The sequence below is a fragment of the Rana temporaria genome, chromosome 2, assembly GCF_905171775.1.
Source record: "Rana temporaria chromosome 2, aRanTem1.1, whole genome shotgun sequence".
Taxonomy (NCBI): domain Eukaryota; kingdom Metazoa; phylum Chordata; class Amphibia; order Anura; family Ranidae; genus Rana; species Rana temporaria.
The window spans coordinates 237,037,474-237,053,570 of record NC_053490.1 but is presented as its reverse complement, the minus strand read 5'-3'; the positions used below and the strand labels follow the sequence as shown (position 1 = coordinate 237,053,570).

The 16,097-nt window shown below is 41.1% G+C and overlaps 1 protein-coding gene across 1 annotated transcript in view; it reads left to right on the top strand.

The window, feature by feature from the left end:
* Positions 1-16,097, top strand: part of CIP2A (cellular inhibitor of PP2A) — a 70,731-nt gene that overhangs the window by 13,763 nt on the left and 40,871 nt on the right. Inside the window, exons 5-8 of the mRNA XM_040336647.1 lie at positions 4,014-4,110; positions 7,968-8,090; positions 11,783-11,928; positions 14,529-14,604. Coding sequence (XP_040192581.1) covers positions 4,014-4,110; positions 7,968-8,090; positions 11,783-11,928; positions 14,529-14,604 — 442 coding nt within the window. The remainder of the gene's footprint in view (positions 1-4,013; positions 4,111-7,967; positions 8,091-11,782; positions 11,929-14,528; positions 14,605-16,097) is intronic.

The following is a 16,097-nucleotide window of genomic DNA, read 5'->3' as shown; positions in this document are numbered from 1 at the left end:
ATCAATGGACTACCAGAGCATTTGCCAGTGCCCTGGTAGTCTGAGTACTACAAACCAGTGGTCCTCAACCCTGTCCTCAGGGCCCACTAACAGGCCAGGTTTGCAAGATAACTGAAATACATCACAGGTGATATAATTTGCTGCTCAGTGATTGCAATATTCTAGTCTGCATCTCCCCAAGGTAATACATAAAAGCTGGCCTGTTAGTGGGCCCTGAGGACAGAATTAATGACCACTGCTACAAATTATCAGATGCAATGGCTGACAGAACTTGTGGGCATTCATTCACAGGAAACAGAATAATGCAGCCATGTGGATAGAAGAAGAACCCCGCCCACTGTCACTGGGAGAAAGGGATGAGTGGGTAAGGCCTCATTCACACAGGTGGACTCCGTTGCTACGAAATCCGCCTGCTCCCGTCAGCTCAGCGGGAGATCAGTCCGCAGATCTCCGCTGAGCCGACGGATGACAAGCTCCTCTCTGCTCACTGAGCGGAGAGGGGCTTGTCGGGCACCGCTGTCTCCCTATGGAGCGATCTGATGAAAACGGACAGCATGTCCGTTTTCATCAGATCTTACCCGATCCGATCCGCATGGACGGGTGGGGACGTGGCCCCCGTACGTCTGTTTTTAGCGGGTCGGATGTCAGCGGACATGTCTCCGCTGACATCCGACGCTCCATAGCGATGCATGGAGCGGCCGTTCAGGTCCGTGACAGACGGATTCAAACGGCCCGAAGTGTGAATGAGGCCTAAGAGCTGCAGGGGCTAGAACATATTGTGTATTCCACCCTAAAAGCGGGTGGACCATGTAACATGTTCTGAAAGTGAATTCCTCCTTTTACATTTTTTTTCCAGCTATGGAATAGACTTTTCTATGCAGTTTGTCTCCTGCCTTTGTTTTATTTCATTTCACTCTGAGAGGTTCATATACCTGGGTAAAAACCATATCTGCAATACAGTACTCATGATTAGCCCTGTGGAAGAAAACATATATTTTTTTTTTTTTCCGGCTGTTATCCCTCCATAATCTGGTGAATATTCACTAATCCTCTCAAGTGATGGTCCAAAAGTTAATTACGAAAATCCATTGTTAAACTTACAGATAAAGTGCTCGTGCTCAAGACAACGTAGGATTCCGTACTTCTTAAGTGCTCAGACAGGGTGCCCCCACATAGATGTAAACTCACCCCTCAGAGTGGACCAACTATCGCTAGTATGGTCAAACGAGTTTGTGGGCCAGCCCCTGTAGATTTCCTGGTGTTTCCTGGGATAAATGCTCCTCATATGGATGGATGTAATAAGAAAAACTTCATTGCACAGTACCGTTTAAAAATGTATTTCATAAATAAAATCATAATATTCAACTCGCATGCAAGGGTGCCTGAATCCTGGCACCTGGTGTGAACAGGTAAAATTATCCATGAAATCTGCCCTTAAAGGATGATTGACTGCTGCCACGGTTGTGGCTCAATTTCCAGGATGGATGTCTGGGCGAAAGTGTGTCGTGATGAGGCAAATCATTTTTGACGCTTTTTCAGCCTATCGAATTGGCCCTCATCAGGAAGTTTTATTTCCGCAATTTTGGTTAAGGGCATATATACCCTTACTTTGAACCATGCGCTTGGATCTGTCCAATCATGGTACTCACAATCTACTTCTTGGCATATTTATTTTGACAAACACATTAATGTATTCAAATTTGAAGGATTAAACCCGATCTATAAAATAGTAAATCTATAAAGCATGAACTAAATCCGCGATTGGCGCTATTACATAGACTTTAATGGAGAAAGTAAGAAAGAGGTCCATGAGACCTCTAGTGGTAGAAGTCAGTGTAGACAACGTTCTTGGATAATATGAACTAAATGTCGATTTGGGGACCACCTAGTGGTCAAAAATTGGATGTTTACTAGATATATTAAACATCCCTGTGGCCCCCTAGTGGTCCAGTATATTAAACCACCCTGTGGCCCCCTAGTGGTCCAGTGTGGCAACTATACAGAGTGCAATATTAGAGAACCAGAAATAGAGGGAAAAAAGTGGGAAATGTTATACTGTATATGAAAAAAGGGAAATTGGTAATGAAACAATTGAGATCTAGCTCAATGTTTAACCCTGATGGCGTAAGAGTCTGAAACTCAAAAATACATTTTTTAGATATTTTGTTTTTAAGGGCTTCTATAGATGTGGGAGGTGTCTACCTTGTAGGAACACTCATGTAGCACCTAGAAAACTAATACATTTTAAATCCAACCAGACCAACAAACAATACTCTATTAAAAGGTTTATCACATGCAACACCAAACATGTGACCTACATCCTGGAATGTACTTGTGACGTAGGACGTACATCTCGAACACTGACTATACAAGTTGGGGAACACATTGCCAATATACACAATGGTTTCCCAAAGCACAGTGTTTCAAATCATTTCAACCTGGTTCACGGTCGTGACCCCTCTGCACTGTCCTATGCTATTGAAACCATAAATGGACATTGGAGGTGTGAGAATATGATAAAACAAATATCTCAAAATGAATCAAGGTGGATTTTTGAGCTCCAGACTTTTACGCCATCAGGGTTAAACATGGAGCTAGATCTCAATTGTTTCATCGCCAATTACTAATTTCCCTTTTTTCATATATAACATTTCCCAGTTTTTTTCCTCTATTCCTGGTTTTCTAATAATATTGCACTCTGGAAAGTTGCCACACTGGACCACTAGGGGGCCGCAGGGTGGTTTAATATACTGGACCACTAAGGGGGCCACAGGGCGGTTTAATATATCTAGTAAACAATTTTTGACCACTAGGACATTTAGTTCATATTATCCAAGAGCGTTGTCTACACTCACTTCTACCACTAAAGGTCTTGTGGACCTCTGTCTTACTTTCTCCATTTAAAGTCTATGTAATGGCGCCAATCGCGGATTTAGTTCATGCTTTATAGATTTACTATTTTATAGATCGGGTTTAATCCTTCAAATTTAAATACATTAATGTATCTGTCAAAATAAATATGCCAAGAAGTAGACTGTGAGCACTCCTGAGTATATAGCAGGTAAAGTAACATGATTGGACCGATCTAAGCACATGGTTCAAAGTAAGGGTATATATGCCCTTAACCAAAATGGCGGAAATACAACTTCCTGCTGGCCAATTTGATTGAAACGCATCAGTTAATTTGTGTCATCGCGACACACTTTCGCCCAGACATCCATCCTGGAAATCGAGCCACAACCGCGGCAGCGGTCCATCATACTTAATGGGCAGATTTCATGGATAATTTTAACTGTTCACACCGGGTGCCAGGATACAGGCACCCTTGCATGTGAGTTGAATATTATTTTATTTATGGAATACATTTTTAAACGTTACTGCGCGATAAAACTTTTCTTATTGCATCCATCCATTTAAAAGGCATTTATCCCAGGAAACGCCAGTCTAGAGAAAATCTACAGGGGCTGCCCTACAAATGCGTTTGACCATACTAGCGACAGTTGGTCCACTCTAAGGGGTGAGTTTACATCTATGTGGGGGCACCCTGTCTGAGCACTTAAGAAGTACAGAATCCTCCACCGTTTTCTTGAGCACAAGCACTTTATATGGGACTCTAAAATCTTTTAGCACAAGCAGTTTTTGGGGAATGTTTTCAGCGACCCTTTTCTTTCAGCTCGCCATAACACAATGTGGTTTATATATAACATGACATATAGCGCGGTTTTCCCATTTTTTTTTCATTTAATTGATTTACACTTTACATTCCTTATTATCATCTGTTTTTCTTTCCTTTTTGGTGCTTTGGTTTCTTTTATTTAAACTTACAGGTGGCTCTATTTCCAGGAGTCTTCTCTTTCTGTTGTATATGTTTTTGCTTTGGAATACATTACAGTTTTTAACTAAGGGACTTAAAGTGAAGTTCTGCATCTAAAAAAAAACTATTTTCAAGCTACACTTAATTTGTGTGTTTAATGCGTGTGTGTGTTTTTTTTTTTTTTATATATATCTTCTAGTCAGTCACCGGAAGATGAGCTAACCATGCCTTGTCTTGGCCTTTTGGCAAACCTTTGTCGGCACAATCTTTCTGTGCAGTCGTACATAAAATCTTTGGTAAGAGGATCTTCATTTTCAGACCTTTAGTGACTAAATTCTGTTGCATTGCAGTTTGCTTGCAGATATAGGAACGTGTGGGTCATATATACCTTTAAAAAAAAAAATATATATATATATATATATAGCCTATCCTACCCACTTGACCGTCCCTTCTAGATTGTAAGCTCTAACGAGCAGGGCCCTCTGATCCCTCCTGTATTGAATTGTATTGTAACTGTACTGTCTTCCCTGATGTTGTAAAGCACTGCACAAACTGTTGGCGCTATATAAATCCTGTATTATAATAATAATATATATAATCCTATTAATATATAGGGGTTATTTGATTTAATCATTGGTGTGATCTGAATACCGAGGTACTTAAAAGACTGTGTGTTAGGTATCTGGCATGACACATACTGAGAAGGATCCTCGTCTAGTAACTTTAAGGTTGATTTGAACCAGTTTATAAGTAGTCTTGCGTATTTCTTAAATTCTGCTATGGTGGCCATGGCTGCATCTAAGAAGGTGGTGGTACCTCCTAGCAATAGCATAGTATCATTAGTGTCAAGCATAATTTTATCTTGTATCTCGCCATATTGAAAGCCATGTATATTCGGGGCAGATTTTATTGTGGCAGCCAATGGTTCAATGCCTAGGTCAAACAATAACAGGGACTGGGGGCATCCCTGATGGGTCCCCCTACTCGGCAAAGGGTGAAAAAAAAAAGTGTCTCGGCCTCTCTGATAACTGCCTGTGAGCTATGATATAGAAGTTTTAGCCAGGACATGAATGTCTCTCCAAAAACACATTTAGCTAGTGTTGCTCATAAGTATTGCCATTCAATGCTATTGAAAACCTTGGCAGCATCAACTGACAGCAGGGCCCTATGCCCCATGTTGTTCGCTGGGGATCGGATATTAAGAAACGATCTTTGCAAGTTAATTGCTGTAGTCCTTTTATGGGGCATAAATTATGATTGGTTCAGATAAACAGTCATATCTTATAACCTTATTAAGCCTATTGGAAAGGGCTTTAGCCAAAAATGTTATGTCCCGTTGTAGAAGCGAGATGGGCCTATATCAACCTGGATTTAGATGGTCTTTTCCCGGATTTAACAGGAGAATTATTATAGCCTTAGTCATAGAAGGAAGTAAATGGCTTTTGTCCAGGGAGCTATTAAATACTTGCAATAAATAATGGCAAGTTACAGTCTGCATATTGTCTGTATAATCAGGAGGCCGCCTGCACCTGGAACCTTGCAGTTAAAAGAGCTGGTTGCCAACTGGCGTTCCTCCAACTTGAGTAGGGCATATAAGGCCCCTTTCACACTGGGGCGGGAAGTTTGTGGCGTTAAAGCACGCTATTTTTTTTAGCTGCGCTTTTCCGCTAATTTTGTGGCCCATTTGGCCGAGAAAGGGTTAAAAACTCTGCAGAGGCGCATTGCTGGCGGTATAGCCGTGCTGTCCCATTGATTTCAATGGGCGGGAGCGGTGAACGAGCGGTATACACAAACCGCTCCTTCTCCGATCCAAAGATGCGGCTAGCAGTGTGAAAGCCCTATTGAAGTCACAGAGCTATGGCAACTTGATACTGTTCAAGTACTCATGAAGGGAGTGAAGCATTTAGTGCTAATTGGATTGGTAGAAGTCAGAGTAAAAAGCTGCCAAGTCTGCCATGATTAAATCGGGGGAGTTGACCTGGTTATCCCCAGAGATGCGCAAGTCACCTATGGTGGTGGAGGAATAATAAGTTTGAACAATCTTGGCTAAAAGGCGAACCGTTCTTTCACCCTCCTAGTATTGCAGTTTGGAAAATAATCTCTTCTGGTCTGCCAAAGAGTCATTGAGCTTTATTACAGTATCTTGAACGGACAGCCTGAGCCTCTCAGACAGAATCGTAAGGATGTACAATAAAATCGCCTTCCCTCTGACGCACCATCTGTGTCTCAATTCATCAAGAGATTTTTGAAATGAACACCCCGTGTAGACATTCTTTTAAAGGCATCCCAACCCATTTCAATATCAGGATAGTTTTCATGAAGGTGCCAAAATTCCGATATTTTGTCTTCAATACTTTCATGGGATCTAAATCAGTGCAACAAAAATCCGTTGATCATTTAACCACTTCCTTACTGGGCACTTAAACCCCTTCCTGACCAGAGGACTTTTTGCGATTCGGCACTGCGTCGCTTTAACTGACAATTGCGCGGTCGTGCGACGTGGCTCCCAAACAAAATTAACGTCCTTTTTTCCCCACAAATAGAGCTTTCTTTTGGTGGTATTTGATCACCTCTGCGGTTTTTATTTTTTGCGCTATAAACAAAAATAGAGCGACAATTTTGAAAAAAAATATTTTTACTTTGTTGCTATAATAAATAGCTCAATTTTTTTTTTTTACGTTTTTTTTTTTATCCTCAGTCTAGGCCGATACGTATTCTACATATTTTTAGTAAAAAAAAAAAAAATCGCAATAAGCGACTGGTTTGCGCAAAAGTTATAGCGCCTACAAAATAAGGGACAGAATTATTATTATTTTTTTTTTTTTTTTTTACTAGAAATGGCGGCGATCTGCGATTTTTATTGGGACTGCGACGTTATGGCGGACACATCGGACACTTTTGACACATTTTTGGCGCCATTCACATTTATACTGCAATCAGTGCTATAAATATGCACTAATTACTGTATAAATTTTTTTTTTTACTAGAAATGGCGGCGATCTGCGATTTTTATTGGGACTGCGCCGTTATGGCGGACACATCGGACACTTTTGACACATTTTTGGCGCCATTCACATTTATACTGCAATCAGTGCTATAAATATGCACTAATTACTGTATAAAAGCTTTTTTTTTACTAGAAATGGCGGCGATCTGCGATTTTTATTGGGACTGCGCCGTTATGGCGGACACATCGGACACTTTTGACACATTTTTGGCGCCCTTCACATTTATACTGCAATCAGTGCTATAAATATGCACTAATTACTGTATAAATGTGACTGGCAGGGAAGGGTTAACACTAGGGGGTGAGGAAGGGGTTAAATGTGTACCCTAATTAGTGTTCTAACTGTGGGGGAGGGGGGGTGACTGGGGGGGTGACCGATCTATGTCTCTATGTACAAGAGACACAGATCCGTCTCCTCTCTCCCCTGACAGCACCGCTGTCTGCGAGAGCCGGGAATGAGAGATGATCTCATATGTAAACATATGAGATCATCTCTCATTGGCCGCACAGATCGCCTAGGAAACGGCCGCTCCGATTGGCCGTTCACGGCGATCTGTGACTGGCTGTGTCCAAGGGACACGGCCAGTACAGAAGTTCCCCGCCGCGCGCTCGGGAGCGCGCGCGGGGAACGTGTATTAAGGAGAGGCCGTAAAAACACGGCCTGTTAGAAATTGGGAGCCGCGCTGAGGCCGTACAAAGTCGTACGGCCGTCAGCAAGTGGTTAAGGGGCCCTATTTAGAGTAGTGTAAAGTCTTGGTATGCCTTGAATAAATAAAGATGAATGGTTTAAGATGCCTTGAGGGGTATATTGTATGTCGTGTTACTCCAGTTTTGTAAATCGGTCCCATAATGTTAGTAAGTGATTGCTGTAAAGAAAATGCAGATTGTAGAAATGTACAAAGCTTATTTTCCTGTAAATTCAAATATCTGCACTGCTGAAAGTCTCTGGCTCATTTTAAAAGGCACAGTGCTGTAAATCGTTACATTTTTGTTTCTGCAGACTGCTCCTAGACTTTGTACACTTTTATCTCTGGAAAGCATTTTTACCAGTTGCTTGTATGTCTGTTTTTCATACATTTTAAGGTTTTATTATTGTTGAAATGCAAATTGAGCATCCTTATAATGAATTTGTTTACCCCCCTACAGAATAATATCAAGGCCTTCTATCGTAAATTAATCAGCTTCTTGGCCCACAGTAGTCTTACTGTGGTCGTATTCGCGCTTTCAGTACTGGCAAGTTTAACGCTAAATGAAGAAGTTGGCGAAAAGGTGAGGTGCTCCCATCCTTGAGACTCTGCTCTTCTGTGTTTTTTTTTTTTGTATTCCTTGTAAATAGGTCAAATGCCTCCTAATTGGAATAGTCATAAAGGGGTATATGTAAATACAAAAGGAAAGATGCAAAATATTTTATTGTCTTATTGTCATAATAAAAAAGGAACACTGTTAAGTGTTAACCCTGCCACAAAGTCCCAGCACGGCAAGGTAATCCATACATAACTGTTCATACATGGAAATGGTGCTACAGGTTAACGTGATTGTAAACCTTGGATATGAAATATGAACAAAGCATATTTCTCTATAGTGTGTACTTGTCTCAATTAAGAGCACTAAAGCCCCGAACACACGGGCCGAATGTTGGGAGACATTGGCCTTTTTTTTATTGAACCGGAATTCGGCATGTGTGTGTGTGTGTGCGCCAGCCGGTCCAACAGAAGCATGCTGGAAAACAAGCAGAAGATTGACTCCCAGAGTGTTCTGGCGGGGAGACGTCCCCCTGTCAGAATACAACAGCTCAGCAGGGGAGATTGTTGTACCGATTTTGCTTATTTCAGTGATCAAAAAAAAGTTTTTTGGGGCATAATTATAAGTATGTCCATGCAGTGTGTGAGAAATAACTTTGTGGAAAAATGACATTATTTTAATTTTTTTCCCATTTTTCAAAAAAATTACAACTTCAAAAAACTCGCTCTCAGTAAATACCTTGGACTGTCTACTTTCGAAAAAGGTGTAATTTAGACCCCTTTCACACTGAGGAGTTTTCAGGCATTTTAGCACTAAAAATAGAGCTTAAATACCACCTGGAAAAACTCCTGCCCTGCAGTCTCGGTGTGAAAGCCCGAGGGCTTGTGCGCTAGCGGGACCGCTCAAAGTCCTGCTAGCAGCATCTTTTGGAGCGGTGAAGGAGCGATGTGTTTACCGCTCCTTCCCATTGAAAGCAATGGGAAACCGCAGCAATGGTCCTCTGCCGAGGTACGTTGCAGGCTGTATTAACCCTTTTTGACCGCTAGCGGGGGTTAAAACAGCAGTGCTAGCGGCCGAATACCGCCGCTATACCGTCAGTGCACCTCCCGCCCTAGTGTGAAAGGGGCCTGAGGGGATATTTGTACTGTCCTTGTATTTTCGGGCCTCAAGAAATAGGCAGTCAGTACATCGGGAATAATCGATTTTCATATATGTGTATATATGTATGTGTGTGTGTGTGTGTGTAATATATATATATATATATATATATATATATATATATATATATATATATATATATATATATATATATATATATATATATATATATATATATATATATATATATATATATATATATATATATATATATCTCATGTGTGTGTGTGTGTATATATGTATACCTCTGATTGTTGACTATAACTTTCACACAGATTAAATGTACAGTGATTTGGGTTACTTTTTACCAAAGAAATTGGCATAATACCTTTTGGGGTTTTATACCTATTCTGAAGTCTTCAGGATAGTCAATTGACACTGCAGGGTCCTCTCCTCCTTTCCGAGCTGGCCAGTCCTTACTGATGCAGAGGGAAAAGCTAACATGATGACTTCACCTTTTTTCTGCGCCAGTACATTGTGAAGGGAACTCTACTGATTCTCTCTCAGGGGGTGGGGCCAGGGCAGCTTGTAGACCAGAAGTACTACATGATGGTTTTGGAGAAAGGGGTGAGTTTTTTTTTTTTTTTATAATATATATTTTTTTCTTTAGGCACCTTTTATAAGAAAACTACTGTTTTCTGATTTTGTAGTGCAGGACACAGGCTTCTTTAAATTATGACAACTGGGTTATATGTAGCTACCTAGAGGTGATTGGACAATGGCAAATAAAGAAAAAGGTTGCTGGAACATCCTCGTATAACCCCCTATATAACTTCCACTCCCAGCTAGCTAGTACCATCTCGTATGGAGGTTTTTCTTTCTCTGGATAATTCTATTCCAAGGTGATTATTTTATCACTTGGTTTTACTGTAGCTTCTTCTTTTAGCTTTTGGATCAGTGGCCTTCCCCCGGCAGAGTTTTGGGGGACCAGACCCAGACCCCTCTTTGTAGAAAATGCAGAGCTAGCCTGTAATGCTGCTTTGTACTGGATCTCCCTGTGGGTGCTCACTTTGGCATTTAATGCCATGTGGAGTTGTTCACAGGTCCAGATCCATGTTTCCTTTTTTTTTTTTGGTCCATGCATGTAACAAATCGTAATGATTTAAAGAAGCCAGAGTTTTATACTATACTCCAGGGAGCAGATTTTACTGCCAAGTCAAAAATCCAATATTGGACCAGGGCTGGATTTAAATGTGCTTGATGCTTTTCTGTTTTATAAGGAAACCTTACAGTGGATTTTCACCCAAAAGGGGATGTTCCACTTTTCTGCCCCCATCTTCTGGCACTGTTTGATATACCGCATTTCCCCGAAAATAAGCCCGGGTCTTATATTAATTATGCCAACAAAAGACACAGTAGGGCTTATTTTCGGGGTAGGTCTTACCATGTAATGTGCAGTCTTCTCTCCCCCTCTCCCTCCCTGCCTGACAGGAATCCCCAGTGTGAACTGAGTTAAAATGCTTATAAAATCGTATAATCCACTCTATTACAGTATTATATAATGTACAATGTGTGCTTTTCTGTAATATAATTGTGCCAAATACATTTGTTATAGCGCCGCTCTGCACTTCTGTTACCCACCGGAGCTCTCTTCCCCGCATTTATATTACAGAAACACACACATTGTACATTATAAACTACTGTAATGGAGTGGATTGTAGGATTTTACAAGCATTTTTAACTAGGTCTTATTTTCAGGGTAGGTCTTATTTTTGGGGAAACGGTATACTTTTTTGGGGGGGGGCGGGGGGCATTTACCTAGTTTTGATAGGTGTTCGCTGTGATCAGGCGTTCCAAGTAAAAATTTGGCCCCCCTCTCTTTGCCTGCAGCCTTCTGGGACACATCCCAGGAGGCTGCAAGGATACTCAAAAGCACAGCCCGGCTCACGAATGCGTAGTGGGAAGCAGTCGTGATGCTGCAAGGGGTCACAGTTGGCTTGCGAAGTAAACGTGCCTGTGCTGAGAACCCGAGGATGAGGATGATGCTGGATACCTGAACAGGTAAGTGTCCTTTTAATAAAAGGCAGCAGCTACATTTTGTAGCTGGTGGCTTCCATGTTTTTTTTTTACATTTTATAGCCTAATTATGATAAACTTGTACGAATTTATATACTGCATTTATACGTTTTTGAAAATACAAGGATTTTGTTCTAAGTTATCAAACCAACGTTCTTGACCCATAAATGGTTAGGTTTAAGTATGTATGTAATGTACATATTCTGCTTTCCATGCAGCAACTGTTCTGTAAATTGTCATCCAAATGATTTACAGATTAGCTGCTGCTGATTGCAGAAGAGCATGTCAGTTTTTATGCTCTTGAACTTCAATCACTGCTGTGAAGTGAGTGCTGCTAAGTATGTGCTCATTGCAGACAGCTGTCGTAGCAAGGTCAGGCACCTTTTCCATGTTTTAGGTTTGAGCTACTAATGTTTAATTTATACCTTTTTTATAAGCAAATGTACAGATAGAGTACTTTCCCTATACAAACATAGAGCATCTTAAACAGATTTGTAGATGAGATGAAAGCTAGTATGTACTTATTATGGAAATGTGTTTTATAGCTTTTTCATTCCAGGAATATACATCAGACATTTCAGTTAATTTTTAACATTCTTGTGAATGGTGATGGGACGCTAACAAGGGTGTATTCTGCCGACCTTCTTATGGATCTGTTGAAGAACCCCAAAATTTCTGATTATCTGACAAGGTAGTGCACTTTTGCAATATGATATTGTTGAAATGTTGTTGTGTGGCGTCGGGCCGGCGCTATAAGCTGCAGTGCATATGCAGCTCAGTTTACATGATGCAAAAAACTGAGCAGGCAGGTAGATGTATTTTATGAGAGGAGACATTGCATGTCTCTTCTGCGATAACCTGCCTGTTGTCATTGACCTCTGCTGTCACCTTGGAGCAAGCCATCTTCAAAGTTGATAGAAACCCTCCGCTAAGGCTCCATTCACACTAATGCGGCTTTTGATGCATTTTGCAGAAATGCAGGGACATTTTTTAACATGGTTTCCATGGAACATGTTCACATCAATGCTTTTTTGTGCCTTCGCTTTTTTGATAAGGGTCCGGGACTTTTTTTCCCACAAAAAGCAGCGTTTTGCATGTAATAGAATTCAATAGACCCGCATCCAAAATAAAACGCAATTACCGCGATTTTGCCGCAATTTTTTTTGCCGGCTAAAAAAGAAAATGTGTCGAAAAACGCAGCAAGCACTGCTAAAAAGCAACATGCATAGGTGTGAATCGAGCCCAACGCAGCCTTCTCATTTATATTTTAAACACAGAACAGGTGCTCTGGTTGGGAAGGTGGGGGGGAGCCTGAACTAGGCTGCCAAGAATTATTTTAGTACTTCGAGGAACTGCACTGCATCTGAGCACCTCAAACCAAAAACGCTATTTTAAATCATTTTTATTAATTAAAGAAAACTCCCCTATTAATCCATGTCTCCATGCATTATTTTGCTTAGAAATCACTTTTGAGAAACGCCCCCTAGCATTTCTGTCCATGGCCATCTTGCGTAAGGGCAGGCTATTCATGTAGAATTTACTTCCTGGAGTCCATTTGCCCTTAGCTCAGGCAAGCAGGCAGGAGGGTGTACTGGGATGCATGACATCCTTTGCTTGGGCCAGAAACCAGGAAGTAACTGAAGAAATGTGTAAAAAAATTATAAAACATGCATATTTACTAATGCTAGCAGAATGAGGAATAACGATAGTCCAATGTTGACTAAGAAAGTCAAGTTCTGCCTTAAAGTGGAGGTTCACCCAAAATATCAATTTTTAACAGTAGATTGGACCAAATTACGGGAAGCAGAATCGGGTGTTTTGATTAAAATCAATGCAGTACTTACCTTTTTTGAGATAGATGTTCTCCCGCCGCTTCCGGGTATGGGCTGCGGGACTGGGCGTTCCTATTTGATTGACAGCCTTCAATCAAGCAGACCGGCACAGGGCCCGCTTACACTCCTGTAGCAGATAATGAAAGTCTGAAAAGGAGGATCGCACACTGCTGGTACTATCCACAAGAAACTTTATTGGAGACTGCCATGGTGTTTTGAGTAGTCTCCAATAAAGTTTCTTATGGATTATGAATTATACCATTGGTGTGCATCCCTCCTTTTCAACTGGCATAGAATTGTATTATGCTCATAATTATAAGCAGAAGTCCAGAGCACCGTACCCCACACCCTTTCATCAAATATCAAGAGCCCCCCCCCCATCCATCAGAAGTCAAGAAGCCTCCACCCTCTCTTACATCACAGTGCACACCCTTTGTGCTACTGCTGTGAGAAGCTGGGGGCAGGGCTGGGATGCAGAAACTTCCCTTTTGTTCGAAGGGCGTTTGCCAGGAACTTGTTTTGCATACAAACGGAACACAATTGTTGGCCAACACACACGAACATAGTGACGTAGTACTACGTGTTTTTTCAGCTCTTTAGCGCCACCCTTTGGGCACCTTCTGCTAATATTGTGTTTGAGCATTGCTTCCAATCATGCGTGTTTGTACTTTTGTCTTACGGACTTGTGTACACACGGTTGGAAAATCTGACAACAGACTGTCTGCTGAAAATTTATAAGCCTGCCTTCCAACATTTGTCCAGGGAAAATCTGACAACAATTGTCTGATGGAGCGTACAAACGGTTGGATTTTCGGCCAACAGGCTGTCATCGCATAATTCCCGTCTGAAAATTCAATCATGTGTACAAGGCTTAAGGGAGGCAGGGACAAGGGGGTGCTATGGCTGCACAGAGAAGCGCAGGATCTGGTGAAGGAGTTCTGTCCTTTTTCTACTGCTAAGACAAGTTGGGGGCAGAGATGAGGCAGTGCCTGAGCTGCAGGAGAGGTGCAAGGGCCACATGAAATGACCTGGAGGCCCTGATTTGGCCCACGGGCATTGTTTAGCATATGTGGGTTAGCGGCTACACATGGGCACTTGCAATTATATTCACGTTTGGTTTCCATGCAGACATTAACTGCTTCTGTCTGTACAGTCGTTGGCAAACTTGCTCTTTTGAAAATCTTTACATCTCTGGCCAGTCTGTTGAAGTCTCCGTAGAAATCTGAGGATGGCTCACTCACACCCGATGATGGTAGCAAGGCTTTCAGCCAAACTTTCAACCTGTCCCTGCCATGAAGATCTTGCATCTTTTGCATACCCGAATCCTGGACTACAATGAAAATGCTCTTCTCTGCCCAAAAAGATGTGTGTGTGTGTGTGTGTGTGTTTATTTATTTTTTTCTCAAGTTGCTATACTATACATCTTTACACACATTTTTTATCTTTTTCCCTTCATTAGATATGAGCATTTTAATTCATGTCTTAATCAAATTCTGGGACTTCTACATGGAAAGGATCCAGACTCTGCTTTCAAGGTAATTATTTAGCTCCCCTATGCACCTCTTTGTGTGCCAGAATGCCTATAGGCATGTATCGTGGATTTGCAATTTCTAGTATAGCAGGCTGTGTTTTATATGAATGAAAGGAACAAGATCAATAAGGTTTTATGAATCTATAGCAGTGTTTCCAACCTTTTTTTCCCCCCAGTTAAGGCACCCTTTTAAAACATGAGCACCCGATTCTAAAATGTGGGAAAAAAAAAAAAGTTTTTATATAACGCAGCAACATGCATACAGGTAGGACACCCAATGTTAGAGGTGATTTTATTCTTCCAAAGCAAATATACTTTTAATCAGTAAATTATACACTGCGCTTTGGTATATCTCACAATAAATGCGCTCTGAAGATTAAAACAAACACATGTAGTGTTAATGTGATGTAAGTGACATATGTGATATGACCAAAATAAAAACAATGTGCATCCAAGTGCTTTGTAACACAGATATCCGGTGGTATATAGGGAACAATCCTAGTCTCGGGAATAAAAAGCCTCAATAGTGTGATATCGCTTTAAATGTTTTATTAAACAAATAAGAACAACCCCCCCATGGGGTACTCGCATGTACCAGGTGCGTCAGTGCACCACCTGACCAGGACAACACGACAGGCAGTCTACCTGCTTAGGAGGAAGCACATAATGTTCCAAAACCAGTCGCTGTAATATTTCATGCCATACACAGAGTGGTGCACTAACGCACCTGGGACATGTGAGTTCCCCACTAGGGGGTTGTTCTTATTTGTTTTAATAAAACGTTTAAAGCGATATCGCACTATCGAGGCTTTTTATTCTCCATTATTCCCGACCTACTGCGTGGGAAGCCCAGGATCCTGTTACCATTATAGAACCCAGGGGTGGTTCACAAGCGTGTACTGACTGAGCATAATCGCGAAGTCGCACGCTCCAAGGTGAGCATTTAATAACTAGGGGGTCACTGGAATGAGAGCACCAATGCATGATCTGCAACACCTGTCAATCATTTTCAGACGCACGGCTTTATAAGCATGTCAGCAGTGCTATTACTGGATACCATGCATATGCACTTTTTTTAACAGGACTGTTGCAGCATTGTTTTATAAAAAGACTTGTTTTTGCACAATAGCATTTTTTGCTTTTTAAAGTGGGACTAGTGTTGTTCCCTATATACCACCGGACACTTATCTGTGTTACAAAGCACTTGGAATGCACACGAGCACTTTATTGTTAATGTTTTAATTGACATAATTATTGTTTTTATTTTGGTCATGTCACTTGCGTCACATTAACACTACATGTTTGAAAATGGAAGTTAGAGGGCGCTCAACCACACAATAGTGATTGTGAAATGTGGGATACCACACAACAACGTGCAACAATTAATAAATATTAAAAACTAATAAAATACGTTTCCAAAAGCATATGTGAACAGTGATTGCTGAAACAATATAAATCAATATACAGCAGAAATGTCCCACACAGATGTGCATGAAT